The sequence below is a fragment of the Hyperolius riggenbachi genome, chromosome 10 (genome assembly GCF_040937935.1).
Source record: "Hyperolius riggenbachi isolate aHypRig1 chromosome 10, aHypRig1.pri, whole genome shotgun sequence".
NCBI lineage: Eukaryota > Metazoa > Chordata > Amphibia > Anura > Hyperoliidae > Hyperolius > Hyperolius riggenbachi.
Window position 1 is genome coordinate 49,733,810 of NC_090655.1, and position 26,506 is coordinate 49,760,315.

At 45.7% G+C, this 26,506-nt stretch overlaps 1 protein-coding gene across 6 annotated transcripts in view; it reads right to left on the bottom strand.

The window, feature by feature from the left end:
* Nucleotides 1-26,506, bottom strand: part of ZNF384 (zinc finger protein 384) — a 77,361-nt gene that overhangs the window by 24,428 nt on the left and 26,427 nt on the right. For 2 of the 6 annotated variants that reach the window (XM_068258269.1, XM_068258265.1), the window contains exons 2-7: nucleotides 19,700-19,786; nucleotides 18,452-18,565; nucleotides 12,843-12,910; nucleotides 10,248-10,485; nucleotides 8,640-8,946; nucleotides 3,420-3,644 (exon numbers count right to left, since the gene is read on the bottom strand). In XM_068258269.1, the coding sequence (XP_068114370.1) occupies nucleotides 3,420-3,644; nucleotides 8,640-8,946; nucleotides 10,248-10,485; nucleotides 12,843-12,910; nucleotides 18,452-18,485 (872 nt within the window). In that variant the 5' untranslated portion in view covers nucleotides 18,486-18,565; nucleotides 19,700-19,786. Of the gene's footprint in view, nucleotides 1-3,419; nucleotides 3,645-8,639; nucleotides 8,947-10,247; nucleotides 10,489-12,842; nucleotides 12,911-18,451; nucleotides 18,566-19,699; nucleotides 19,787-26,506 lie in introns of all 6 variants that reach the window. The other 4 variants (XM_068258268.1, XM_068258264.1, XM_068258267.1 and 1 more) reach the window with 3 other exon arrangements.

Below are 26,506 nucleotides of genomic sequence, written 5' to 3' on the forward strand. Positions count from 1 at the left end.
CAGCGCTTGTACAGACAGCCACCACAGAGACAGCGCTTGTACAGACAGCCACCACAGAGACAGCGCTTGTACAGACATCTCCCACAGAGACAGTGCTTGTACAGACAGCCCCCACAGAGACAGCGCTTGTACAGATAGCCCCCACAGAGACAGCGCATGTACAGACAGCCACCACAGAGACAGCACATGTACAGACAGCCCCCACAGAGACAGCGCTTGTACAGACAGTCATCACAGAGACAGCACTTGTACAGACAGCCCCCATAGACAGCGCTTGTACAGACAGCCCCCACATAGACAGCGCTTGTACAGACAGCCCCCACAGAGAGAGCTCTCGTACAGACAGCCCCCACAGAGACAGCGCTCGTACAGACAGCCCCCACAGAGACAGCACTTGTACAGACAGCTCCCACACAGACAGCGCTTGTACAGACAGCCCCCACACAGACAGCGCTTGTACAGACAGCCCCCACACAGACAGCGCTTGTACAGACAGCCACCACAGAGACAGCACTTGTAGAGACATCCCCACAGAGACAGCGCTTGTACAGACAGCCCCCACACAGACAGCGCTTGTACAGACAGCCCCCACACAGACAGCGCTTGTACAGACAGCCCCCACACAGACAGCGCTTGTACAGACAGCCCCCACACAGACAGCGCTTGTACAGACAGCCCCCACACAGACAGCGCTTGTACAGACAGCCCCCACACAGACAGCGCTTGTACAGACAGCCCCCACACAGACAGCGCTTGTACAGACAGCCCCGACAGAGACAGCGCTTGTACAGACATCTCCCACAGAGACAGCGCTTGTACAGACAGCCCCCACAGAGACAGTGCTTTTACAGACAGCCTCACAGAGACCGCGCTTGTACAGACAGCCCCCACAGAGACAGTGCTTTTACAGACAGCCTCACAGAGACCGCGCTTGTACAGACATCCCCCACAGAGACAGCGCTTGTGTAGATATCTCCCACAGAGACAGCGCTTGTACAGACAGCCCCCACAGAGACAGCGCTTGTACAGACAGCCCCCACAGAGACAGCGCTTGTACAGACATCTCCCACAGAGACAGTGCTTGCATGGACAATGCCCATACTATATAGCTGCTGGTAAAAATAAATACACTGAATATCTTAGTATGTGTGGATTCATAAACAACAGACATAGCACAATCTGTAAACCTTCTGCTGTGGAGGAACTACAAATATCAGCATGCAATGAAGCACAAACTGATTTTGCAAAGTCAATTATTTTGATCTTGGTTCGATCTTGGTTGAGAAAGTCAATGGAAAATGCGGTACATCAGCACATATAAACAGAAATGCTGTATTGTAATCATAGAGGGCAGGTTTCCATCTATCTAATCAGATGCTGCAGGATGATTAGGAGTGTATTGCCAGCTTAACCACTTAACGACCGCCTAACGCTGATAGGAGTCGACAGGTCGAAGTGGTGTTTCCATGGAAACGTCTTCCATGTCAGTTCACGGAGGGTGTCTCCACCTCCGTGAACAGGGTGCGAGCCGCCGATCACAGGCTTATTGTAAACACGCGGGGAAGAAATCCCCGCTGTTTACATCAATAAGCAGCGCCGTAAAGGAGATCGGCGATCGGCTGAAGCCTATCCTAGGCGGCGCAGGACGAATTTCCGTCCTGCGCAGCCCATAGTTAAAGGGCGGGAGAGGAAAGGAGCGCAGAAAGCGCTGCGGAGGGGGGCTTTGAGGAGCGCCCCCCCCCCGCTCGGCCACATGGAGCGGCGGCGATCAGACCCCCCAGCAGGTCATCCCCCTAGTGGGGAAAAAAGGGGGGGTGGGGGGGAATCAGTCTTGCACACGATCTGCGCTGCGGGCTGGCAGATCCTTAAGTGGTTAAACCAGCAATTTTAATAAAGATGTGGATAGCTGTAGTACAAGGACCTCCCAAAAGTATTGTGAAAACACAAGCAGTAGCCAATAAGCAGTATTATCAATAGGTACTATCTGAGCAAAAGAGAGCTCTTAAAGTGACACCTGTGCCCTCGCAGTCTAGCTCGATCCTTCTGTCCCCTGCTGGCAGCTACGTTCGTTTTCAGCGACATGCCCAACATGCCTGGCCACGTGTCTGCTTCTACACGTTCCTGTCCACAATAGCGCCCTCTATCCTGCGGACAGGAATGCGAAGAAGCAGACGCATGGCCAGGCCTGTCGCCAAAAACTAAAGTAGCTGGCAGCGGGGGACAGGAGGATCCGATCGAGACTGCGAGGACACAGGATGGCAGCAGGGGGCTGGCAGAAGCCCCAGGTGAGTAAATAAGTAATTATATATATATATATACACACACACACACATATATATATATATATATATCATATTTCTGCCTTAAGTATCCCTTTAAGGTGACCACACCTTTGGCAACCAATCGACCATCCAATTTGATAATTATTATTGAACCGGGTGAAAAATTGGTGCCACCACTTGGCCACCAGAGCATGCCCGATTGACAATGCGACCAATTTCAGTCAGAAATTGATTGCATAGATCTGTCAGATATGCTGCAAAATGTAGGGCAATCTACGGCATGCAGCATCAACGGCACGCAATATCGGGTCAAAAAATAAATGTGGCGGGACACCCGGGACACTAATTTTACATTGGGGGTCAGCACCAGAGCGGTGAATACGGCGTCACAAGGCTGATTCCTTTGAGATTTCATGCTGAAATCGATCGGGAATCAGCCTGTGGTGTATAGGCAGGCAACAGATCTCATTCCGATCAGAGAGAGATCTGTCTCTTGGTCGATCTGCCCATACATCGTCTGATGTATGGAAACCTTATATGAGTTACAGGCCTGGGACCATCACATACAATTGTATTTACCCATCCACACAAAGAAAACTGTCCTTTCAACTAAATGGACAAATTGGGTGAACACAGCCTCCCATCCCAAACACACTCTACACAAATCAACCCAAAGTAACATTATGGGGCAGCCATGGCTGGAAAGGGATTCATTTTTATAGAAAGCCTCTAGCATATGGTACAAATGCTAGAAGGATATTGGACTGTGGCTGGGCTTTGTGGTTCCTCAGCAGCAGAAGATCAGTGGAATGTCTTGCTCTGAATACGATGAGTGTAATAAGAACTTCTCTCCTAATTTCTGATGGCCTAAGAACTTCTCTCCTAATTTCTGATGGCCTAAATGCATAACATAAGCTATGGCAGCCTCCCATGAGTAGCAATGTACATGGTGAACTCGTGTCATGTGACATCTGTAACATACACACAAAAAACATAATACAATCCCGACCCACACCCCCCAGTCTCCTTTTTAGGAGCAGAATAAAGACTCAGTTTCCAGGTCTATCATCATCATCTGTGTGTACTACGCTTCCAGCTATCTTGAAGCCACTCTCACAAAATGTCCATCCCCCTTACCGTGTGTGCTGCTGGAGGTGGGAGAGTTGACGGAAATTCTTCTGACAATAGCTGCAGGTATATGGCTTGGCCCCTGAGTGGATGCGGACATGCTGGGCCAAGTAGGAGCTGTTGGCAAAGGTTTTTGAGCAATGCGGGCACTTGTGGGGCTTGGCCTCCGTGTGTGACTTGGAGTGGATCTGCATGTCGGACTTCGAGAAGAAAGTGATCGAACACATGCGGCATCTGCAACACAATGGGGAGGAGACTTAGCATGTTATGGAAAGAGATCAAGTACTGCGACTGGCAAAATGACCATTGGTTTGCTATGTATTCACTTCACACAACTTGTTAGACAGCATAAACCATTGGTGGTCTGCTGGATACTCAGTGAGGGCCTCACATTACACCTGCCTATATGACATACATTAATTATATAACCTACAGTACCAAAAGCTGGTGGTTCCTACAGCTGTGCACTGTTCAGTAGCTAAGAATACCGTAACAGAACTGCTCACTGCCCTTCTGTCTGGAGCTCTCTGACCTCCTCCTCTCCTCTTAAGGCTCGTACACACGTCTGACTGAAGCCAACGACGGGTCTGCCGGGCGGATCGTTCAGAAACAGCCTTATCAGTCCGCCGACAGACTGTACACACACTGTACTGTCTGCTGAAAACCCGCCCAGCGGGAGGTGCCGACGGACCAGTCGTCGGCTTCAGTCAGTCGTGTGAACGAGCCTTTACTGTTTGCCCTTATTGCTCCTGTCTCACTACTGGACCTGTGTGTCCCTCCACCTGTAATAAGTACCACTGTGTGCTCCCCTTCCCCTGTAATTAGTGGCAAGCGGTTGTGAAAAGATGCAGGATAATACACTGGGGAGAGGGTGGCAAGTCAGCTGGCTGCAGATAGGCAAGTACAGAGGCACAACAGGAAACTGAGCTAGGGAGGAAGACATGGTAGATCGGGCCGAATAGTGGGCAAAACTTCAAAGCTAGCAGTCTTGGGACATGGCATCCGCATATGGACCGCTGACTGGGCATCACTTATGCTGGGTACACACGTTGCATTCCCGCACTCGATTCCCGTCTATTCGTTTATTTCTGACATGTCCGATTCGCGGGTCGATGGATCATTAGGTCGATTTGCCATACTTTACATGGCATTCGACCTAAAAATCATTGAAATGCACTCGGAAATGCTTGGAAATAATCGAATTGTCGGGAATCGAGCAGCGCATTCGATGCGGGAACGCACCGTGTGTACCCAGCATAACTCGGACACACTAAGATCTCAGCCATACTGTGACCAGTGCAAACATTTAAGAGCCTGAAGACAGTTCTATGCTAATCTGGGACTCCCAATCACAACTTGTGACAGCAATTCCAAAATCTAATGCTGGGATGTCCAGCAGCTACTCAATTCTATTTACTGGCATGGGCATACTAACAACTGGAGATGTTCAAGAACACCTAGGTTGTCAACGTGTGGTACTCGTACCCCGGGGGGTACTTCTGATGGTTTCAGGGGGCACTCGGGCTTGATATACAGTAGATTCCTGCATATAAGACTACTTTTTAACCCTTGAAAATCATCTGAAAAGTCAGGGGTCGTCTTATACGCCGGGTATTATTGATGCCGGGTGATACACCCTCTCCTGTTACCGACAGGCGCACGTGTGAGATCTGAGAGGCAGAGAAGGAGGTAAATAGGATGCAAGGGTGGGCCAGAAAGATGATAGAGCAGTTTTTTATGGGCACAGCGTGATCTATTCTTCCATACCGCTCTGATAATCAGGTAGATAAGGAGAGCTGACCAATCCGCTCAGGGAGAGGGAGAGCTGACCAATCCAACCAGTCAGTCGCCTGTATACTGTTATATACTGGGCACCACATACAGTACAGCTCCAGTATCTGTTGATAAATAGCAACAGTATATGAGGTTTTTTGTATTTTATTTGGTGTGTGTTGGAAGAGGGGTAGTCTTATACAGCAAGTATATTCCAAACTCTATATTTTAACTGGAAAAGTTGGGCGGTCGTCTTATACGCCGGAATATACGGTACTTAACCAAGAATAACAAATTAAGATTTTTAGAAAATGATACATCTTATTTAAACAACACCAAATTCGTGTTTTGGCTAATTAAAAGCAATGGTAAATGCTTGGAAATTGTTTAAAACCAATTATGTACTACAATGAAATATATATTTGTCAAGGGGTACTTGTGATGTTTACTATGCTAGGGGGTACTTGGTGAGTACAGGGTTTTAAAAGGGGTACGTACCAATAAAATGTTGAGAAACACTGCAATAACACATTGACACTCAGACAGCTAAAAACAATGACACACTCTCTATTCAGGGTCCCAGAACAAAGACACACCGACCAATCGGGACCAAAAACTATGACACAAAAACATTTGGGGATTCCACAATAATGACACAGGAACACCAGGGGGGGTTTAGAATTTAAACTGGCACTTGTGGATTAGAACAATGACCTATTGAAACTTGGGGGGGGGGGGGGGGGGGGGGGGGTGTTTAAGAACAATGACAAACTGACATGTGGGTGTCACTACAACGATACAGTGATCTTTGGGGATAGTTGACAAACTCAAGGAGGGTGTAAACTACACATGCATTTCTACACACGATCATTCGACTTTAAATATGACTTTAAATCTTCCAGAAGTGAAATAAAAAAACTTATGAGATAATGAATTGTATGTGTAGTCCAGCTAAGAAATAGAAAGAAGAGTCTCATATTGTTTTCAGAACAGGGAGAGTTAAGAAACTATAGTTTTCTATGCAAAAGAGCATTTCTGAGCTACTTGACCCACTGGGTGTCAGTGCTCTCCCAGGCTCTTTTAGCCGGGTGGTCAACTCAGCTAATTTTGGTGAGCAGCAGGCTGTTATCGGATCGCCTCCTCCTGTGGTGTAAAGGCCACATACACACATCAGACTATAGTCTTTTGAAAATGAAAGATCACAGACCAATTTTACCCCCTTCCATTTTGTATGAGAGCCATACTCTACACAGTCTATTCTATGGAGCTGAACTCCCCATCAGACAGAAATCTTTGCAAGATGCTGCACACAAAGATGCTGTAGACATTCAAAAGATTAGTATCTGCAAAAGATCTGTTCCTGCCAAAGATCCGTTCCTGCAAATAGCATTCATAGTCTATGATATCTGCAGATCCTCATACACACCTTGTTTAACAGACAATCATCTGCAGATCAGATCCACCAGGATGGATCTTCAGATCTGCAGATGATTGTCTGATCTGCAGATGAATGTCAGTTAACCTCTTGACGACCAGCTAACGCCGATTGGCGTAAACTGGTCGTCTGCGGGTTACCATGAAAACGGCCGCTCGATCGAGCGGCCTTTCCATGTCAGTTCACTGAGGGTGTCTCCGTGAACAGCCGGAGAGCCGCCGATCGCAGCTCTCCGGCAAAATGTAAACAGGCGGGGAAGAAATCCCCGCTGCTTACATCATACGGCGCTGCTGCGCAGCAGCGCCGTAAGGCAGATCGGCGATCCCCGGCCTCTGATTGGCCGGGGATCGCCGGCATATGATAGGCTGAAGCCTATCCTTCAATGCGCAGGACGGAACTCCGTCCTGCGCATTACGGAGAGAGGGAGGGAGGGAGGTAAGGAGGAAGAGGGCGGAAATGGCTGCGGAGGGGGGCTTTGAGAAGCGCCCCCCCCCCCCGCAAAACGCAGATGGCCGGCGGCGATCAGACCCCCCCAGCAGGACATCCCCCTAGTGGGGAAAAAAGGGGGGTAGTCTGATCGCTCTGCTGCACTCCTGATCGGTGCTGCGGGCTGTAGAGCCCCCGCAGCACCGATCAGTGAAAAATCCATTGGTCGGCAAGTGGTTAAACAAGGTGTGTATGATGATCTGCAGATCTCATAGACTATGAATGCAATTTTGCCTGTACAGCATCTGTGTGTGCAGCATCTTGCAAAGATTTCTGTCTGATGGGGAGTTCAGCTCCATAGAATAGACTGTGTAGGTATGGCTCTCATACTACATGGAAGGGGGTAAAATTGGTCTGTGATCTTTCATTTTCAAAAGACTATAGTCTGATGTGTATATGTGGCCTAAGCAGAGTTGTGCTGGCCCTGCATTCCCATGGTTCTGCCCCACCCGGCAACTATTTTATGCCACTTGGCTGGAAAAAAAAAATCTGGAGAGAACACTGGGTGCAATACAGTCCTGTTTCCTGAAGTGCCTCTTTTCCATGGACTGTTGATAGGCAGTGAAACACTTCTCAGCACACAGTTCAACAGTCTGTGGAAAAGAGGCCTTAAAACAGCCAAGAAACAGTGAGAGACAGCTTGAGATAAGGTTTTACTGCAGGAACGTTCAAAGGGTCATTATTTCTGCTTTGTTTTCTAGCCTAAAAGACAGTGTGTGGTTTTAAAGTGGATCCGAGATAAACTTTTACTCATTGTATAGTTGTGTTCCTTTCATATAGTTTATAGGGCATTCCTCAAGCCAAATACTTTTTTTGTTTTAATACTCTAATTCCTTATAACCTAAACAAGCCTCGCCCACAGCTCCTTTTGTGCCTTGGCACTCTGAGAGCCATGTAGCAAGGGCTTATGGGAGCTCAGTCTGGGCAGGAGGAGGTGGTGTTACCAGCCAGAGATTTCAGAGGCAGAGAAGGAGGAGGAGGAGATGGGAGTGGACTTTTCACAGGCTGAGGCCTGGAGATGCTATCAGCTTGCCTGTGTAATGTGACAAACAGAACATGGCCGCTGTCATTGTATCACAGGAAGAAATAATCATATACTGTTGAAGCTGTCTGCAGCTAGATTTGCTGTGTAAACGATCTAAATTTTAGATTAGATATATAGAAAAGTTACTTGTTATAGTTAGTTTTGCTGCTTTAAAACTGCAATTTTGACAGTATGATGCAATTTAAAAAAATAATCATTAAAAAAAGCTATACTGTAACTGAAAATACAATTATGAAACTCTTTTCTTTGCTACTCATGTTCTATTCATTATCCGTACTACATATACAATTTATTGTCATAAGTTATTTTTCGCTTCCGGTTTGCTTTAAGGCGTCTGTCTGCTCAGTATCTGTATATATGCACCCTAAAATCTCTACATAGACATTATTACCTGCAATACATAGACTAACCCTCTCCTGAGCATGAATCCGTATTGGTAGTTTATTATGGGCTACAAATGTCATCTTCTATGAAGGAAGCAGGTTCTCACCTGTACGTCTTGCCATCTTTATGATGGTCATCCTCATCTTCATTAGACAGGTCGTATGGGTCACGCAGCTCTGGTAAGGTGGGCTCTGGTATTAGCAGCTTCTTCTTCCGGCCACGCCCCGTTTTCTGGGTACCGGTCACCCCCATTTCTGACATCTTGGCCTTGGTAATCTCAGACACAACTTGCAAAGCCTGGCCTGGCAAAGTGGACACAATCATGGTAGAAGGGGCAGAGACAGGAAACGTCTGACCTGATGAGGACGGTGTGGTCACCAGAGATCCAGATGGAGACGTGATCACCAGGCCGGCTGGTGAGAGAGACAAACACACAAACAAAACAAAAAATCACCAAACTAAACTTTCATCTGAAAGGAAATAGCAATCCAAGAGACACATACAAAAAAGGAAATGTAGCACTTCCACTGAAGGAGGCGTATAGTTTGAAGGCACCCGTTCCTCATGATCAACCTCAACATAGCAACGTAAAACTTTCCTGACATCTAAACTTCCCCCAATATAAACTCCTTCCAGATATCTAACCCCAACCTCTGCCAACAAAAACTCTTTCTAGACATTTGACCCTACATCTAACCTTAGCCTTCACCCCAATGTTTAACATTATTCTCCCCTTATGTTAATCCCTTCATGATGCCTAGTCCTAACTTTGGAACTGTAAGTGAACCTGATCCTATCCCTAAACACTAACTCTTCTTATCTTAATTCCTACTCCCTAACCAATGGTCACCTCGTCTTCCGCTTCAACTTTTGCCTTGGCACCCGATTTAGGCTACGTTCTCAGTGGCCGTTGCATTGCCTGTAGCAGCAGGAATGCAATGGATCGGAAGGTGGCTATGCAAATAATATGGATGTTGCGTCGCATACAGTGTAGCACACAGTCAATGAAACATATGCTTCACTGAAATTGATAACACACGTGCATTACCATGCTGCACTCATTGTACCGCAACACATCCTGCTGCCCTGTGAATGTTGCATAGGTGGTGCAATGCATTTTAGAAAGCCAGCCACCTAACAGTAGATGTTAAGGTGAACCTGAGATGGTTCACTAGCCCCTATTAATACTTACCTGGGGCTTCCTCAAGCCTCATGAGCTCCGTGGCTTCCCTCGCCATGCTCTACAGCCCCTGCCATTCTGACGCTATGACATCTAAGACTAAATAAGGACCAGTGTGCCATCTCGGGTATACTTTAAGCCGCACTACTGTGAACATAGCCCAAAAATGAAATTGGGCACCCAAACTATGCATCCTCTACCACTGAAGTCTGGGCACGCACTTCCCAAACCTACTAGGTTGGTGCGCCAAATTACACCGTTTCAGACTAGAGATGTGTGGAGATGAAACGAGGCATTACCAACAGGCACAATTCATGGACAGCTATAATAAATAGAACCAGGCAAAACATGAATCCAGGAGGTGGATATCACAGTCGTCAGATGGGAAAACTGTCCACTGGTGCCTGTTCTGGACCAAAACTGCTGAAATGTATGAGCCTTCCTCATGGGGGATGCAGGCTTTATTCACTGTAAGTCATCTTATCCTATGAAGTAAGCAAGCGATACAAGAAGTGGGTGAATGAGGGCTCTTACTTGCTGTCATGATCCCCGTGGTGGGGACGGGCAGCACCGTAATGTTCTGGGTAACAGAGGCCTGCGTGTGAGGGATGCCATGAATCTCCACCTTGTTCTCTCCATCCACGCTGATCCCGGCAGGCAAAGACACTGAGGTGGGCACAGTTAGAAGAGTGGGGTAGTGGGTGCTTAAATTACAGCCCTTCTCCTGAATAAGCTGCTCTTTCACTTTGTTCAGAAACATGGAGTTATCAATCTGCTAAAATAAAAAAAACACAGCGTTATCAATCTGCTATGAGGAAGAACACAGTATCAATCTGCTCTGAGGAAGAACAGTGTATCAATCAGCTATGAGGTAAAATAAAGTATCAATCTGCTCTGAGGAAGAACAAAGTATCAATCTGCTATGAGGAAGAACAAAGTATCAATCTGCTATGAGGAAGATAACTACTGTTAAAGGGGTTCTGTTGATCTTTTAAAAAAAAAAAAAAGTGACACTTACCTGGGGCTTCTACCGGTCCCCTGCAACTGTCCTGCCCTGCGCCATCCTCTACTGGCCCTTTAATTGCCATTGGCTGGCAAAACAGTTGCATGCTGGGGGGTCTTTTTAGCTATAAGCTATTCCCCCTCTACCCTTTATTTCCCCTCCTAATGCATACATGTCAAACTCTGGCCCGTGGGCCAAATCTGGCCCTCAGAGCAATCAGATTTGGCCCTCAGGTGGTTTCCCCACTTTGCATTATGTTTGGCCCACTTAGGACTTCCAGAGAAGCTATATTGGAGGGTAAGCCCTAGATCACCAGGGAAGCCATATGGGGAGAGGGCCACTAGACACCAGGGAACCGTTTGGGGGAAGGAGGGGGGCACTAGACACCAGGGAATTTTATAAAAGAGAGAGGTGGTCACTACACATTGAGGTTGGCCCGCGACTTGGTCCCAGAGCTCAATTTTGTCCCACTTTGTATTTGAGTTTGACACCCCTGTTCTAATGACATAAGACAGTGCACTTCCTAGTATAGACCTCAGTGGGAGGGTCTGAAGACTCTGGGAGGAGGGCGGGTAACGAATACACAATTAGCAAGAGTTGAGTACACAAAAAAAGAGTGAGGGAGGAAATGTCAGGATTAGCTTCATTCAAAGGCAACCAAGGTGAAAACTGTCTAGAATAGGATTCTCTGCTTTTCCTTCACAGAAATCATAACATGGACAGTGCAATGGATCTGTTATGTAAGTAGAATTAGTATTTATCTACTTATAAATGTGTTTTTATTTCTAGATTAGCATGGGTGTCACTTGTTCTTTAAGTATTCCTTCAAAGTATAGTTACTCAGTTTACACTTCTATTACATAGATTTGGTAAGATTGGACCATCAAAGTTGTATCATTGGCGGGAACATTAAGTGTCCCACAACTGTCCTGTGTCCCGCTGTATCCTAGCACCACATCATGGGCCGTAATCAATATAGCGGGGAGCTCAATGCTATGAAGGACTGAATACAAGAGCGTGAAGGTAGATGTGTGAAAGCATCTGTCATTAGTGACGGGTTTACTTAGGAGGAAAGCCATAATCACAATTTAATAAGTTACGGTAAAAGTTTTATGAGAGTTTCACAACTGAACATAAGTTTAGCTGTCACCTGTGGCATACTTTTTAATTTTTCTAGATAATCTCAAAATTAGACACAGCATACAGCCAATGAGAAGCCTCAGCTACATTCCAGCCTAGTGATGTCATCACTCATGGCAACAGCTGCTAATTATAGTGGAGCTTGAGAGTGAGTGAGCGAGCGAGCGAGCGAGCGAGCGAGCGTGCGTGCGTGCGTGCGTGTGTGCGTCTGTGCGTCTGTGCGTCTGTGTGTCTGTGTGTCTGTGTGTGTGTGTGTGTGTGTGTGTGTGTGTGTCTGTGTCTGTGTCTGTGTCTGTGTCTGTGTCTGTGTCTGTGTCTGTGTGTGTGTGTGTGTGTGTGTGTGTGTGTGTGTGTGTGTGTGTGTGTCAGCCTTAGGGCCTTTTCCCACTGCACAGCTGAATCGCAAATCGCTAGTGATTTTTAAATCGCTGGGGTTGCTACTTTATCATAGAAATCATGAAAAGTATTTTCCACTATAGTGATTAGATTTGGAAATCGCAATCGCTTTCTGGAGCGATTTTAAGAGGGATAATGCAATGCAAATAAAAAATCGCAATCGCATAACACAATTAATGAAAAATCGCAATCGCTGACTTTTTGTGATTGCGATAACTAGTGGAAAAGGGGACAAGTACTGCACAAATGCATCACTAGCCTAGACTCTTGGGGGGATAAGTGGGGAGAAAAATGCTATGTTGTATCGCCCGGTCAAAGTAAGCTGCTTGGATCCCTAGCTGAACGGATGGGGGACATCAGGGCTGGTGTTCACACGGAGGCGGTCGTTATTGGCCACCTGGCCCATACACATCTAGGGGGGGCGCTTCTTGGAATTTAAGCGACAGCAGGGCGAGAGTCATTTGTTTCACCCAGCACCCAACTCACCAGCGACGTTAGAATATGTATGCAAGATCTAGGCGGTATCACCATAGTACTCATCACACTCTTACAGGAATATTCTGATGCAGAGAGTCAGGGCTGGCACTTACCTGTCCAGACACTGTGGGTACCGCTGGCCAGAAGTAGGAGGAGTTGAAATGGGACTCCTCCATGGCTCCTGCAAGGAAAAAAACAATCATCAAAAACTCCACTCTGAACAAATCACCCTCTACAGCATCAAATGGCTGAACCAGAAGCTTGTAGGGGTAGTTAATATGCACATAAGCGAAAAGAAACAACCAGGTCAGTTTAAAATGTGAAATCTAGGAGTTAAAGGAGGCAAATAATAAAAAAACAAAACAAAAAACATTTACTAACCTGGTGCTTCATCCAGCCCTTAGAAGCCTATGTGTCCCTCGCCGAAGCTCTGCTCTCCGCCAGTCTCCCTGGGTCACCTCCGCAGTGGCCACCTATGCGCTCACGCATGTGCAGAAGACGCCAACCTAGTCAGGTTGCAGTGGCGGTGACACTGGGAGACTGGCAGAGAGCGATACCGCGGCGAGGAATGTATAGGCTTCTAGGGGCTGGAGGAAGCCCCAAGTGAGTAGATCAGATTTTTTTTTTATAATCGGCATCATGTATCCTTTAAGTGTGAAGATTATGTTTTCCTTCACACAGCACATAGTATTTGTAGGTATCAGGTGTCAAGCAGACTATGACTAATACGCTGGGGTTTGGTCAGTGGAAAACATTTACTGTTGAAGCTTTATAATAGTTAAGCCAGCTATTAGCTATACAATCGGCACCGTGATCGACATTATGATCAACCCACTATCAACATCAAGAACCTCCATTGCCAATCTGGTTATCTCGCGAGCCGATGGTAAACACAATTTTTGCCAAAATAGGTAATTTAAGCTAAAAGGTGGTGGTGTTAAAGAGCTTCTCCTACCCCACCCTAAAATTCAACACAATGACAAAGCAAGGGCATCCCGGTACCCTCTGCAATCCATCAAAACCATACAATTACATATATATGCTGGCCCCTGAACATCCCCAGATCTTCAGCTATCACCAATATCACACAACTACTCATCTATCAAAGCCACTGCTCATACTAGGAACCAAACTCATAAAATGATTGTTCATCTACACCAGCCAATGACCATCCCAGGATCCTCCACGATCCAGCAACATCATCATTACTGATCTATGACACCCACTAAAGAATGTAGGGTCCTCTGCAACTTCATACAATGAATGATCATCTATCCAAGCCACTGCTCATACTAGAATTCTCTGCAATGAATCAATCAGTCCAACTGCATACAATAACTGACCTATGCCATACACTGACCACCCAGAACCTTCTGCAATCCACCAACTGCATAACATTACTGATGTATGCCATACTCTCCCCAAACCAAAATCTTCTGGCATCCAACAGCCTCATAGAATTACTGATCTACCATATACTCACCAACCCAGGATCTCCTGCAATCCATCACATACAACTAAAGATCTATGCCAACCACTGATTGCCTCAGTGCCCTCTGAAATCCACCTGCCTCCTACAATTAATGTTCATCTATGGCGGCCACTGAACTTCAAAGTTTGCATATACAACCACAACCTGACACACAGCAATAAATGTGATATATCTTAGGAAGCCAGGAAAGCATCAGTTGACACCAACACCGACCCCCCTCCCCAAGACACACACACAGCAGAGCAGCACACAGCGTACACTACTTACAAAAGTTCTCGGTACCGGCCTTGTTCATATCCTGCAGCTTCCAGCTCCTCTGCTGCGTTCCCTCTGCACTGCTCGGACGCCGTCAGGTGGCACAACAGGAGCAGTTCAAGAATACAGCAGAGCTTCTGGCAGCTGGAGAAATGACAAGGACCGGCAACCGAGTGTTTGTAGGCAGTTTATGATGTGCTCAGCTCTGCAAATTGCAAAAGGCACAGCCCCATGACTCCCCTTCTAATAGCTGGTTAGTGGATACCCCATTGTTGTGTAGATGCTTCCTGGTTTGCTGGGAGCACAGAAAGGGCTAACCACCGGTGTTTACATATTAGCTCAGAATTCGGCAAAGAGCTGAAAGATCAAATTACACTGGCAGAGAAGGGAAAATTAGACAGGCTGTTGTCTATAAACACACACACGGTGCATTCCTCCATGTTTTCCTGTCTCCTGTTCAGGTGCGCTTTAAAGGGAACCTTTACTCTAAAAAAAGAAAAAAAAAGGCGTTTTACTTACCTGGGGCATCTACCAGTCCCCTGCAGCCATCCTGTGCCCTCGCAGTCACTCATGGCTCCTCTGGTCCCCCGCTGCCAGCTAGTTTTGTTTTTGCAGACTGGGAGTCGGCCGGCCGCCATGCGGAGCCATGAGTGACTGCGATGGCACAGGATGGCTGCAGGGGGCTGGTAGATGCCCCAGGTAAGTAAAACTCATGTTTTTTTTAGAGTTAAGGTTCCCTTTAAGTTCTGCTTATTGGTTACAGCAAGTGGAAATACAGTTTTTGTTTTTTTTAATAGAACATAAAGCAATTCTTTCAGATCAGCAGCAGCATGCATTGGTAAGATTAATTATAAACATTATAACAGCTGGTTTACATTCCGCTTTTTGTGCATAACAAAAACAGACATTCCACAGTATATCTAAAGGTGGCCATACAATGATAGATTTGCAGCAGATTCGATGATCAGATTTCTGTCAGATGCCTGTCAGGTCACATCTGATGTGTGCCACACACTAGGAACAGATTTCCAATAGATTTCAGAATGAAATCTATTGGAAATCTATTCAAAAGCGATCTAAATGCGTTACTGCACCATTACATCCAATTCAACTCTATGGGCCATCAATCTGCTGCCAGCAGCAGATCGAACTAAATTTTCCATCTTGTCCGATAGATCAAATCGATCAAAATTGATCGAAATCGGCTACAAATCGATCGCCTGACTCTATAGAATCGATTGCTGGAATCGACCAGTGTATGGGCCCCTTAACATAAAGTGTCAGACAGGAGAGCAGCAAAATAGACTGCAAAATGTGTAACAAAGGCTCCCGCTCTGTAGGGCTTACCACTCATACAAAAAAAGACAGGTTATCGGGCAGCCCATAAAAACTCCAAGCTTAAAAAGTACGCAGCAAAAGATTTGGGCAACAGACCACTTTCACTTCCAGTTGCAAATCAACACTAATTACATCCTCACCAACACAGACAGACAGCAAAATGTAAACGGCCAAAGTGTGTAAACTCTATCTGTGGCTTCTGACGAGGCGGGGGAGACCCGTGAAACGCTGTCAGGCTGTCCACGCTTTGCTGTGGATGTAATTAAAGTGGCTATTTGCAACTGGAAGAGGTCTGGAGCCCGGAACTTTCAAACCTAATTTTGCTGCATTAGCTGTCTGGTTTACCAGATGCACAGCCATACACCTGTGTGTGACCATCTTGCTTTCCTCATCTTGGGTTAAAAACAATGCAATCAGAGCTTACTGTAAGTTTTGGAAATTTCTAGCTGGCTTAAAATAAAACCATAATTTTAACTAATATTGAAGGATTACTACACTTTAGTACAAAATCAATACAATATATGTCAGGGATGAACAGTGCTCCTTAAAATTACTGCTTGCGTCTAATGTTTGCTTTCCCCTCTAACTGTGGTCAATTAAAGAAAACCTGAAGCGAAAAAAGGATGAGATAATGAGTCGTATTTGTAGTAAGGAATAGAACATTTGTAACAAAGAAAAGAGTCTCATATTTTTATTTTCCGTTATATAGCATTTTTTAAATAACATTGCATCATTTTTACACAGTTGCCGTTTTAAAAGCACACTCAATGGCCTCAATTCACTAAACTTATCTCTTGTCTTTAATAACTCTTCTAGAGTTGTTACCATGGTGATAAGGCATGTAGTATTCAGGAAACATTTTACCTCAGGCAAGCCTAAAGTTAACTCTTCTGTCTTTAAATTAACTCTCCAATCCTTAAAATAACTCCAGAGTTAAAGACAGGCTGTTAATTAGCTGCATGTGAAAATAACTACAGAGGAGGTAAATTAACTACAGGAGAGGTAACGTAAGGAATGAAGAGGTAAGATAACTCTCTCACGTGTGGAGGTAAGTTTTCTCTTGCCTTATTATCTCTAGCATGATCTTAGTGAATTGAGGCCAATGTCTTTTAAATTATAAAACAGAGCAGTAAGAATGGCTCTTTGAACGTTCCTGCAGTAAAACCTATTTAAAGGAGAACTGTAGTGAGAGGTATATGGAGGCTGCCATATTTATTTCCTTTCAAACAATACCAATTGCCTGGCAGCCCTGCTGGTCTATTTGGCTGAAGTAGTGGTTGAATAACACCAGAAACAAGCATGCAGCTAATCATGTCATATCTGTCAAAATTGTCAGAAAAACCTGATCTGCTGCATGCTTGTTCGGGGTCTATGGCTGAAAGTATTACAGGCAGATGCTCAACAGGGCTGCCAGGTAACTGGTATTGCTTAAATGGAAATAAATATGGCAGCCTCCATACACCTCTCTCTACAGTTCTCCTTTATAGGGAACCTAACCTGGTATGGATTTTTCCTTTTGAAATAATACCAGTTTCCTGGCACTCCTGATTATCCTGACTCTCTAATACTTTTAGCCACTGTCCCTCGACAAGCATGCAGATCAGGTGCTCTGACTAACGTCAGACTGGATTAGCTGCATGCTTGTTTCAGGTGTGTGATTCTGCCACTACTGCAGCCAAAGAGATCAGCAGGACTGCCAAGCAACTGGTATTGTTTAAAAGGAAACCATCCATATCCCTCTCACTTAAGGTTCCCTTACAAGTACAATACAATTGGCATAGTAGAGACAAAAGTTAACTTTCCTGTTCCATCTTTTCCAGGAGTCATAAGGACAATGCCCTAGAGAGATGACCCCTCCATCACTGCTGGACAGGATTAATTCTAGGTTAACATGGGTGTCGCTTAATCTTTAAAAATGATTTTAAGGGGAACTAAAGTAAGAGGTATACGGAGGCTGCCATATTTATTTCCTTTTAATCAATACCAGTTGCCTGGCAGCCCTGCTGGTCTATTTCTCTGCAGTAGTATCTGAATAACACCAGAAACAAGCATGCAGCTAGTCTTGTCAGATCTGACTTTAAAGTCTGAAACACCTGATCTGCTGCATGCTTGTTCAGGGGCTATGGCTAATAGTATTAGAGGCAGAGGATCAGCAGGGCTGCCAGGCAACTGGTATTGATTAAAAGGAAATAAATATGGCAGCCTCTGTATACCTCTTACTTCAGTTCCCCTTTAAACAATTATGCTGGCCAGCTTACCTGCCTGCTACACAGTTTTCTGGCAGTTGGACGGAGCAACTGCCATCCACTAAATGCTTTTGAAAATAAATAAATCCCTGAGAATCCCCATGAGGAGATGGGCTAGTCCAAAACCTGTCGCTTCTGTCAGATTTCTACTACCTACTGTGACAGCAACATAGGAGAAAAGTAATTTATGGCTCATTTTACTCTGGAAAAAAAACATACTTATTCGTATGTTTGCACATATTTTACATTTTGCAATTTTTCCCCATAGTGCCCCTTGAAGCACTTTCTGATGTTGCCACCTCTCCCACAGTCACTACCTCACCAAAAATACTACCAAACAATGTGTGCATGTCCCTCATTTCCCAACTTAACAACCTTCCCTGTTGCCTACCTGCTAACCATCTGGTACTGCTCCAATCCATCATGAACTCTGCTGCTCATCCCATTCAGCTCTCCTCTCGTTTTTCTACTGCTGCCCCTCTCTGTCAGTCCCTCCACTGGCTGCCTAGAGTAAAAGGATACAATACACAATCCTAACAACCATTTACAAAGCTCACTATGGTGTGGCTACATCATACATATCTGCACTTATCTTCAGACACTATCCTAAATGCAACTACTGCTCTGCTAATGACATGCTCTCCACTAAGCTTTTCTAGTCACCTCTTCACATACAAAAACATACAGGACTTTTCTAGCATTACTCCCATCTTCTATAACTCCCTTTCACAACCTGTATGGCACTTACCCACCCTTACTATTTTCAAGCGCAAGCTAACAATTATAGTCTGACCTAGGACACTTACATTTCTTCCTGCCAAATTATCACCTCATAGGCCCAGTGCACACCGAGCAGATCTGCCGGCCGCATTCGCCTGAAAATCCGCTTGGCTTATGTAATTGAATGGGCTTGTGCACACCGGCGGTTTGAGGTTTTTAGCAAACCGCAAACATGCCTCCTGCTGCACGTTTGCAAAAAACCTCAAACCGCCGGTGTGCACCAGCCCATTGAAATACAATAGCCAAGCGGATTTTCAGGTGGATGTGGCCGGCGGATCGCATCCAAATCCGCTCGGTGTGCACTGCGCCTTTATCTCGCATTCCGCACCCAAAACCACTAGCGTTTTGTGGATCTGCTGGCGGTTTTGGTGTGCACTGGGCCATACACAGAAAAGTAACCCCCTTTCCTCCCACTGTAGCCATTTTTATACATGAACTACCTAAATTGTAAAGCGAAAGGGCAGTTTTCTCTCTCCTAGCATGCTCCAGTACTGCTGCGTTATGTGTGTCTGTATCATCCACTCCTATGCACAAATTGCAAAGTGAGCTTTTCAAATGCATATTATCTGTATCCTCACGTTTATGCAACTGTATGGCCAGCATTAGGGATGTATGGTAACAAGTGTGGCGTGTGTGCAGTGCTAGGCACTTAATAGCAGTGAGGTCTCCTCACCACAGCCCCCAAGTGATACAAGAATCAGCAGGAGGAAGGAACCCCCCAAATATTATATGTATTAGGTGTGCAGAGTTAGGAAGGTAGGAATTTTACCACCAGACTTCCTGAGAGATAAGTTGGACCAATACTGAAGGTAACTGAGCTTGTTATACGGTATAATAGACAAAACTGTGTCTCACTCACCCCTGCCCACCGCAGTGTTGGGGATCGCTGCAGCGCAGGCACAGAGGCGATCTGCTCAGATCATCCAGAAGGTCCGAGGTGTACAATCTGTAAAAGACAGGAAATACAAACAAGGGATAGATCCATTAGTGTGGTTCTTTTGTTTTTTTATTAAAGAGGAACTTTAGCAAAAAGAAAAAAAATAAATCAATACATTGAAAAGCGTTAAGTTAAAAAATAGAAGAGAAATCAATAAATTATTGATATTTGCCATGTAATTTGTTCATATTATTTGATGCACAATCTGGTCCCTTTTCCACTAGCAGCGATTGCGATGCTAAATCCAGGGCCGGCCCTAGAGGCTGAGGAAAACTTAGAAAAAAATGCCCCCCCCCCCCCCCAGCCGTGGGTGAGTGGGCCGCCGAGCTGGAGAGGTAGCGGGCAGGAAGGGGGTATTGGGCCTAGCGGTGGGGAAGGGGGGGGGTTGGACCCCCCCATCCCTCGCCTGGGTCCCCTGATTTGCGCTTCCCCTCCAGCTTTAAATTGTTACGCAGCTGCCGATAGTAAGAGGGACGGGTGGGGATCACTCACCTCTTCCGGTTCCAGCGTGTGCTCCACTGACGTCACTTCCTGCAACGCCGCCCACTTATAACAGTGGGCGGAGTTGCAGGAAGTGACGTTAGTGGAGCGCACACTGGAACGAGGAAGAGGTGAGTGATCCTCGCCCGTCCCTCTTACTATCGGCAGCTGCGTAACAATTTAAAGCTGGAGGGGAAGCGCAGATCAGGGGACCCAGGCGAGGGAGGGGGGGTCCGACCCCCCCTCCCCACCGCTAGGCCCAATACCCCCTTCCTGCCCGCTACCCCTCCAGCTCGGCGGCCAGCACCCACGGACGGGCGGTTGTCGGATGATTTTTGTACAAAATCCACCAGGGCTGTGGAGTCCGAGTAATTTTGGGTGCCTGGAGTCGGAGTCGGGAAAAAATGCACCGACTCCTAATGAATTTAAACTGTAATTAAAATAAAAAATATGATAAAATGTTCTATTTCTCAGATAATAGTCATTATAAATAATTTATACATACAGTAATAGCTGTGCTTAATCCACAAAAATGAATTAAACCAATCAAAATTAGTTACTTGTGCTGCTTCAATAAAGCAGTCCCCGTATTTTTAAAGTCCGATATACACATCTGATTGTGACTGTAAATATGTTTACACAGGAATCTCTTATATATACTAAATAACATCTATGCTGTAAGTATAAAGCCTGATGTGTAGCCGTGTCACTAATAGAGATGGTCAATGAGATGGAAATAATTCTGCGTTGATTCTGATTTATGCAAATGTATGCACTCTCTTTGCTCATGAAATCAAATAAGTTGATATGTTGTTAAAATTTGGTATGGTGACTACGAATTAAAGGGTACCTGAGAAGGATGAAAAGAAAAGTTTTATACATACCTGGGGCTTCCTCCAGCCCCCTTCAGGCTAATCAGTCTCTCGCTGTCCTCCACCACCTGGATCTTCTGCTACGAGTCCTGGTAATTCAGCCAGTCAGAGCAGTCTGGCTACGTGCCGCTTCCACAGCCAGGAGCGTTCTGCACCTGCACAATAGTGCTGCGCAGGTGTAGTATGCTCCCGGCGGCGGAGTGTGTGCATGCGCACTACGCCAGACTGGCTCGAGTACCTGGACTCATAGCAGAAGATCCATGTGGCGGAAGATGACAGCGAGGGACTGATTAGCCTGAAGGGGCCTGGAGGAAGCCCCAGGTATGTATAAAACTTTAATTTCATCTGTCTCAGGTTTACTTTGTTACACAGTAGTACTATACTCTACATATGCACTCCCCACAGAGCTGCAGGGAATCCACTGAGAATGTTGTGCACATTGAACACAGAGGTGTTGTCTATCACCCATAAACCTGGTTCAGATTGTGCATGAAGAATGTGTAATAGAGGAAGAATCTCCTCATTCCCCTGCAGAGTACCTGCACATCACTCTTACATGTACCCACAGTTACATTGCCTAGGGCAGTGGTTCCCAACCCATGTGTCGCGGCAGCTTTGGGTATGTGTCGCGGCTCTCTTGGAGGGGAGCAGCGCAGTGGAGGGAGAGCTGTGGGCAGCGGCGGAGAAGGGGGCCATCTTCCCCCCTTCTCTCACCTTAGGATGCTCTGCCTCCCTCACTCTCCCCTCCGATACTAAATGTGGTGGCGCTTGGCAGCGGGCGGGACTTACCTTCCGTGTCGCTCCAAGCGCCGGCCGGAAGTTCTGGTTCTGCAGCCGCTGCTCTGGTCTGGATCAGGCCAGAGTAGTGGCAATTCATCCCGCGCCGGCGACGAGACGAGACCAGACGGGACAGAGACACGGAAGGTAAGTTCCGCCCCTCTGCCAGACACCGCACTTTGTTCCGGAGGAGAGAGGGATGGAGAGCACCCTGAGAGCACCCCTCGCTCTCTCCTCCTAGGGGGGGGGGGGGGGGCGCTGGCTACATATACTGGGCACATATTCCCTGGCTACATATACTGGGGACATATACACCTGCCTACATATACTGGGGACATATACACCTGCCTACATATACTGGGGACATATACCCCTGCCTACATATACTGGGGACATATACCTCTGGCTACATATACTGGGCACATATACCCCTGCCTACATATACTGAGCACATATACCCCTGGCTACATATACTGGGGAAATATACCCCCTGGCTACATATACTGGGGACATATACCTCTGGCTACATATACTGGGGACATATACCCCTGGCTACATATACTGGGGACATATACCCCTGGCTACATATACTAGGGACATATACACCTGGCTACATATACTGGGGACATATACCTCTGGCTACATATACTGGGGACATATACACCTGCCTACATATACTGGGGACATATACACCTGCCTACATATACTGGGGACATATGCCCCTGCCTACATATACTGGGGACATATGCCCCTGCCTACATATACTGGGGACATATGCCCCTGCCTACATATACTGGGGACATATACCTCTGGCTACATATACTGGGGACATATACCCCTGGCTACATATACTGGCTACATATACCCCTGGCTACATATACTGGGGACATATACACCTGCCTACATATACTGGGGACATATACACCTGCCTACATATACTGGGGACATATACCCCTGCCTACATATACTGAGCACATATACCCCTGGCTACATATACTGGGGACATATACCCCTGGCTACATATACTGGGGACATATACCTCTGGCTACATATACTGGGGACATATACATCTGCCTACATATACTGGGGACATATACCCCTGCCTACATATACTGGGGACATATACCTCTGGCTACATATACTGGGGACATATAACCCTGGCTACATATCCTGGGCACATATACCCCTGCCTACATATACTGGGCACATATACCCCTGGCTACATATACTGGGCACATATATCCCTGGCTACATATACTGGGCACATATATCCCTGGCTACATATACTGGGGACAACTGGCTGTTTGTCATTATGTGCATTTACTGGTGAAAAGCTGTCTTTTATTATGTGCATTTACTGGTGAAAAGCTGTCTCTTATTATGTGCATTTACTGGTGAAAAGCTGTCTCTTATTATGTGCATTTACTGGTGAAAAGAGGTTTCTTATTATGTGCATTTACTGGTGAAAAGCTGTCTCTTATGTGCATTTACTGATGAAAAGCTGTCTCTTATGTGCATTTACTGATGAAAAGCTGTCTCTTATTATGTGCATTTACTGGTGAAAAGCTGTCTCTCATTACGTGCATTTACTGGTGAAAGGCTGTCTGGTATTACCTGCATTTACTGGTGAAACGCTGTCTCTTATGTGCATTTAGTGGGGAAACGCTGTCTCTCATTACATGCATTTAGTCTACGTGTCACGGAGATCTGAACGTTTGGTTTGATGTGTCACGACTCCAAAAAGGTTGGGAACCACTGGCCTAGGGCCTGATAGATGTTCTTTGTTCTGTTCTGTACCTTTTACAAGTACTCTTACCAAGGACTAGTTTTAGTCTAAAGGGAATAAATATGGCAGTCTCCATATTCTTCTCACTTCAGTTGTCTTAAAATTCCTAAGCGTTGGCAGTTAAGAGACGAATTTCATGTTACATACTTTCAATCAACAAGATTGTAATATGCAAATTAGAGGAGTCGGAGTCGAAGGAATCCTAAACTGAGGAGTCAGAGGATTTTTGTACCCACTCCACAGCCTTGAATCTAACAGAAAACTGTATGGTGTATTCCCAGCATAACTCTTCATACAAACCTACTCCAAAACAAATGTTCCTGATTGCGATTAGTTGAACAGCCTGTTAGAACAAACAGAAGAGGGGGAGCACATACAGGAGACACCCTGCTGTGGCAACTACAATAGCACTGCCCAAGGATTTTCCCAGGGCTGTGGAGTCGGAGAGTCGGAGCAATTTTGGGTGCCTGGAGTCGGAGTTGGGAAAAAATGCACCAACTCCGACTCCTAATGAATTTGTAACTGTAATTAAAATAGAAAATATGATAAAATGTTCTATTTCTCAGATAATAGTCATTAAAAATAATGTATATATTCAGTAATAGCTGTGCTTAGTCCACAAAAATGGAAAAATAAACCAATCAAAATTAGTTACTTGTGCTGCTTCAATAAAGCAGTCCCCGTATACATATACACATCTGATTGTGACTGTATATATGATGTGTACACAGGAATCTTATATACTAAATAACGTCTATGCTGTAAGAATAAAGCCTGATGTGTAGCCGTGTCACTAATAGAGATGGTCAATGAGATGGAAATAATTCTGCATTGATGCTGATTTATGCAAATGTATAAACTCCCTTTACTGATGAAATAAAATAATTTGATATGTTGTTGAAATTTGGTTTGGGGACTACAAATTAAAGGGTACCTGAGACGAATGAAAAGTAAAGTTTTTTTACACATACCTGGGGCTTCCTCCAGCCCCCTTCAGGCCAATCAGTCCCTCGCTGTCCTCCTCCACCACCTGGATCTTCTGCTATGAGTCCCGGAAATTCAGCTAGTCAGTGCAGTCCAGCCACGTGCCGCTCCCACAGCCAGGAACATTCTGCACCTGCACAATAGTGCTGCGCAGGTGTAGTATGCTTCCGGCGGCAGAGTGTGTGCATGCGCACTACGCCCGACTGGCTCAAGTACCTGGACTCATAGCAGAAGATCCAGGTGGTGGAGGAGGATAACGAGGGACTGATTAGCCTGAAGGAGGCTGGAGGAAGCCCCAAGTATGTATAAAACTTTAATTTCATCTGTCTCAGGTTTACTTTGTTACACAGTAGTACTATACTCTACATATGCACTCCCCACAGAGCTGCAGGAATCCACTGAGAATGCTGTCCACATTGAACACAGAGGTGTTGTCTGTCACTCATAAACCTGGTTCAGATTGTGCATGAAGAATGTGTAATAGAGGAAGAATCTCCTCATTCCCCTGCAGAGCACCTGCACATCACTCTTACATGTACCCACAGTTACATTGCGTAGGGCCCGATCTATGTTCAGATTGTACATGAATAATGTGTAATAGAGGAAGAATCTCCTCATTCCCCTGCAGAGCACCTGCACATCACTCTTACATGTACCCACAGTTACATTGCGTAGGGCCCGATCTATGTTCAGATTGTACATGAATAATGTGTAATAGAGGAAGAATCTCCTCATTCCTCTGCAGAGTACCTGCACATCACTCTTACATGTACCCACAGTTACATTGCCTTGGGCCTGATAGATGTTCATTGTTCCGGTTTGCAACTTTTACAAGTACTCTTACAAAGGACTAGTTTTAGTCTAAAGGGAATAAATATAGTAGTCTACATATCCTCACTTCAGTTGTCTTGTAAAATTCCTAAGCATTGGCAGTTAAAAGACGAATTTCACGTTACATACTGTTAATCAACAAAATTGTAATATGCAAATGATGAGTCGGAGTCGAGGAGTCGGAGTCGGTGGATTTTTGGACCGACTCCACAGCCCTGGATTTTCCAGCTTACCAACACTGAAAGGAAGCCATTAATGTTGGAGGACACGTTAGATTATCAATGATGGTCAAATGTGTGAGGTGTGGATATGTCTAAATTCAAAGGAATAAGTGGGAATGCATACTGAGGACTTATTTCCAGAGAGCTGTGGCCCAATCATTGATTTGGCTGCGTGTGGCAATCCAGATTTGCACCGAAGGGGCGGTCTGGAAGGCAAGCCATGTTACAGATAGGCAGTGTTTCCCCATGCAGCTTGCAGGCACTGCAAATCTGTATATAGTGGAAACGGGCCCTAATGCTGGGAATACACCGCTTGATTTTCGCTCATCTTTCGCTTGTTCTTCTTATCTTTTCCCATTGTTCCCTATGCGAAATCGAGCGTGGAATCGATCGGGCGGGAGATCGGACATGTCGGAAATTATCAAAAGAGTCTGAGCACTATGCAAAAATGTTGCTAATGGAAAACATGTACAGGTATTATACCTATCGAGCGAAACTTTGTGGTATTCCTCTTTAAAAATTATAACTTGATGTACTTTTCTACCGTCTTTTTTTCATCAGGCTCCTCTGAAGCAAAGAGAAATGAGGATACATCTCGTTCCTTTAAAGAGAGACTGAAGTGAGTGAACCAGCATGTGTTTACTGTAAAGCACCTTACATAGTGCTAAACTGCCGCTATCCCGCGTCAAAACGAGAGCTTTATACCCCCCAAATCCCCTCTGTAGACTCGGGGGAGCGCTTCCTGAAGAGGCAGAGCTTAGCCCCGTAGCTCTGCATC